The sequence below is a fragment of the Octopus bimaculoides genome, chromosome 2 (genome assembly GCF_001194135.2).
Source record: "Octopus bimaculoides isolate UCB-OBI-ISO-001 chromosome 2, ASM119413v2, whole genome shotgun sequence".
In the NCBI taxonomy this organism is placed as follows: domain Eukaryota; kingdom Metazoa; phylum Mollusca; class Cephalopoda; order Octopoda; family Octopodidae; genus Octopus; species Octopus bimaculoides.
The window spans coordinates 162,157,539-162,162,226 of NC_068982.1; the positions used below are offsets into that span (position 1 = coordinate 162,157,539).

At 32.1% G+C, this 4,688-nt stretch overlaps 1 protein-coding gene across 7 annotated transcripts in view; it reads left to right on the forward strand.

Annotated features, from left to right (window-relative positions):
* The window catches only part of LOC106875262 (kalirin), a 551,716-nt gene that overhangs the window by 418,568 nt on the left and 128,460 nt on the right, over nucleotides 1-4,688 (forward strand). For all 7 annotated transcript variants that reach the window (XM_052965684.1, XM_052965687.1, XM_052965686.1 and 4 more), the window contains one exon: nucleotides 3,575-3,789. In XM_052965684.1, the coding sequence (XP_052821644.1) occupies nucleotides 3,575-3,789 (215 nt within the window). The remainder of the gene's footprint in view (nucleotides 1-3,574; nucleotides 3,790-4,688) is intronic.

Consider the following 4,688-nt stretch of genomic DNA (forward strand, 5'->3'; position numbering starts at 1 on the left):
TATATATATATATATATATATATATATATATATATATATACAGTAGAATTAGAAATAGTACAGTATTATATACTTGATACAGTATCATATATTTGAAGAAATGAATAAGAATGGCTTTTTGGATAATTTTTCTACTTTAATAATTAGATGTTATAAATCATTAAGTGTTTATTCAAAACAGTCATAATTTGTAAATACCTAATGATTTATAAACATCTAATTATTAAAGTGGAAAAAATATCAGAAAAGTCATTCCTATTCATTTCTTCAATGTGTGTGTACGCACACACATCCATTCCTTGCAAGCAGCCTGCAACTAGTGAGATCAACCCTGTGGATCAAGGAGTAGATTGTTTGGTTTAAAAGCATAACTCCTTCCATACACCTTAGTGTATGGAGGGAGTTGTGCTTTTAATGTATACTTTTTTATATATATATATATAAATAATAAAAAAAACAAAGAACAAGCACAAGAAAAAAAACAACGCGAGTATTAGCAGATGCTCAGGGAAGGAAAGAAAGGTGGTTTATATATATATATATATATAAATTCAGTCAAACTAAAGAATACCACAATTTTAATAAAATAAACAATTGACTTATATGTGTGCAAAATGGCACACATTATCTGATTTCTGTGTTGTTGTTGTCATTGTGTGTGCATGCAGCTTTTCAGACACCTTAATTTTTTATTTTTTTTTTGTAGAACTGGCATAATTCTTTATGTGTAGTTTCTAATTTAGGGGAAATATAATTGTATATTATCGTTAAGGAAATCATTGTTATTGTTGTATGAATTAGAATTGGTAATGCTGGTTAAAATACCTTGGGATGCTTTGATTTATGTCCTTTTACTGACTGGGTTGAAGTTAACTTTTCATCTTTCCTGGGTCAATAGAGTAAAGTACCTGTTGAGAACTGGGGGTGATTAAATCGACTTCACCTCTCCCTAAAACTGCAGCTCTATCTTAGTTAAAAGAAATCTTTATGAAAAAAAAATCATCATCATCATTATCATCGTCGTCGTCATTGCTGCTGCTATGATTTCTGTGTATGTAAGAAATCAGATATGCCTGTATATGTGTATATCTGATTGCTTACTTAGGTAAATAAGTTTTTGATTCTGTGAGTGTAGCAACTTCAGTGACGGTGAAAATAGTAACGTAGCTCTTCTTGTGTTACTGAAACTAGAACTACATAGCTTTACTTCATTCCTTCACTGACGTCAATCAATGAAACACAGTATGTAATGAAATGGTGCTTTGAGAGGTTACACATTTATGATCAATGTTATTGACAGATCACCCATAGACAATATCAATGAATTATATGTTTTAACAGATGGGTGCTCTTTTTACTACTAACCTCTTATCTATGAATTTGAAAACTTGCCTATTTTTTCATTTAGACAGACAGGTAGTGTAATGTGGATTTACTTGGCCTGGGACACAGCATCTAAATCTATATAATGATGAAAAATAATATAGTTATATAGTATTAACACATATGAGTGTTAATAGATTTAGATCGAACATAACTCTGTTAAATAAGAAGATATGAAAAATATGAGAAATCCTGTTAAATCCTTCAGAAGTTATGACTGACAGTTGCTAGTATTCTTGATTTTGTCAATACTCATATTTAATATTCTTATTTGTGGACTTTATCATCACATGTACAGTCTCCAACTGAAGACTATACTATCACATGAATGAACCATCCTTTCGTGTGAAGGACCGTCTCATCACATGGGGGCCGTCCAGTAATGTGAGGACTATTGTCTTGGTAAGACTGTTCAGAGATCAGGAATCTACATTAATGTTGCTATTGTTATATAACTAAGAACATAATGCTTCACATAATAAGTTTAGTAGTCAGCTGATAAACTGACTTTGTCTCCAGAACTCAGTTATTTAAAAGAGCTGTTTAACAATTAAGAGAATATTATGCCATTTTCATATGTGCTTTTTGTGCTAGACTGTTGATGGTCAGTAGACTTAAATTAACTATAAGTCTAAGATGTGAACTGTTAGTGACCAATAAATGTTGACCGCTAGTTGTCAGTAGACTAAATTAATTCTAGGTCTTAAATATAAACTGCTAATAGACAATAGACTAAATTATAGTAAAAAACCACAAATGTTAGACACCATTAAAGTACACATTGTCTTTATTGGTAACTTAAAATCTACCAATAAATCTGCTTTTCTAGTTGTCTTTATTACTGCACAGTTTACAGTTCCTGCTACACAGGTTATGATAAAACTGCATATTTTATGTTTACTGCACAGTTAATGATGTTACAGCACAGTTTACAATTTTACTGCACCATTTGTGATGTTACTGATCAGTTTAATTCCATTATTGCACAATTTGTGGTGTTACTGTTCAATTTACAATGTCACTGCACAGTTTATATATTGTTTATTGCTGTGATTTATGATACTTCAGTTGTTTGCTCTTTGATCTGTAACAGTTACCCAGTATTGTGTGTGCGTGTGTGTAACATTTTATTTGTTTTCACTATTGAACTAATCGATGTTCAGTGATTTAAGACTTACACATTAACTTCAAGCAATGTTGTTTTGTTTTTCACTTGCTAGTTTGTTTCTATTTAAAATATATATATATTTTAGATATGTCCGTTCTCTATACACTGTGTTATCCTTGTTTTCATTCTGAGCATAATTTTCATTTGGTTGCATAGACTGCAAAATTGAAAGAGAGGCATATCAGCCATTAGATCTTTTATGAATGTTTTTGTTCTATTTTTATCACTTAACTCCTCTACTCTTTAAGGACCTTGTGCTTATGCTGGGCATCATCATCATCATCATTATTATTATTATTATTATTATTATTATTATTATTATTATTATTATTATTATTATTATTATTATTAAGGCAGCAAGATTGCAGAATCATCAACACATCAGGCAAAATACTCTGAAACATTTTGTCTGTCTCTACATTCTGAGTTCAGGTTCTGCCAAGATGAACTTTGCCTTTCATCCTTTTGGGGTCAGTAAAATAAGTACCAGTTGAGCAATAGAGTCAGTGTAATTGACCCCACCCCCACCCCCAAATTCCAGGCCATGTGCCTGTAGTAGAAAAGATTATTATCATCATCATCATCATCATTGGGAGTGTATTAGGCTGGAGAATCAAGGTAGCACCAGACAAAATACTTTGTATTATTTAGTTGTAGAGCTCTTTATGTTCTGAGTTCAAGTCTTGTTATGACTGACTTTTTCTTTCTTTCCAGATCAAAAACATACCAGTTTTAGGATTACTCTAAATGGGAAATCTCCCTTTCTACAAATTTTTTCATCTTGTGCCTATCTTTGAAATCCTTATCACAATAATTTCAGAATATCTGGTTTATGAGCCTTCTACTCTGATGTATTTGTTGACTAACAAGACTTAGCCATTACCCATGTAATATACTGTTGAGATCTACTCAAGGTTATTTTGATAGCATTTAAGAAAACTGGCCTTTTCTTAGTATCATTTACTTCCAACAAAGTTTATTTCATCATTTTCACTTTTATCAACTTTCTTTTCACTTTTATAGGAACAAACTGAGCCTGGTTCAACATCAGCTTCTTCATCATTAACTCAAGCTAATACCACTACTACTAATACTACAACTAGCACAACTGCTGGAAGTGGAGATCAATCAGAAACAACAGAAGAGCAGACAAAGGGTTCGAGTGGTGGTGGGGGAGGAGGAGGCAGCAGCAGCAGCGGAGATGTAGCAAATAAAGAAAAATATATTCTTAAAAGAAAGTAAGTACTGTCAGTAAGAAAGCTTTCCATTAGTTTTTTATCTGCACAAATATTCCCAAATATGATATTGTTTGATACATAGACATTATAAATAACAATCTGAAAGGCCCACTGCCAGGTCTCAACCCATGTATCTATAATTTACTGAGCAATACATATATAATTTACTGAGCAATAGATATATCTTGTCCAGAGACGTATGACATTTTTTTATCGCAAATTATTGCTTTATAATATCTAATATAATTTACATAAACATCTCAACAGTTGATACATCAGATTGTGTTTATATCTGGGACACAAGACTGGATTGTATAATTAAAGGGGATATAGTGTTAAGAAACCAAAGTAGGTATGAATTATATATTTTTGCTATAGACCTGTGTTTGTGTAGCAAACTAGTTGTGTTTATGTTTCATATTAGTGAAAATAGAGATGCTTTATCCATTTGTCAGAAAGATACTGGTAATAAATGAAAACATGCCAAGGCCACATCCAAAGAGGGCAACCCAACTAATTGGTATGCAGTAATGTACCAACACCCTTCACCATCTAGCTCTTTGACATGGTATTACCTTGTTTTATCAAGGGTGAATTGGTAGAGTTATTGGAATATCTGAGAGAATGCCTAACAATATTTATCCTAACTTTCTTTGCTCTGAGTTCAAATCCCACCAAAGTCAACTTTATTTTTCATTCTTTCAGGGTTGATAAAAAATGTACTAGGCTAGATAGTTTACAGTATTTGCTCCAACTCTGTGTTCTAAGTTGAAATTCCACTATGGCCTATTTGGCTGATAGACTTTTAATCTGTCATCTGGTTTAATACCACCACTGCCTTTACATTGTCCACTCTGTTGCAAGCACTTGGGCCAGGTCTCTGATTTGAGGATATCTCC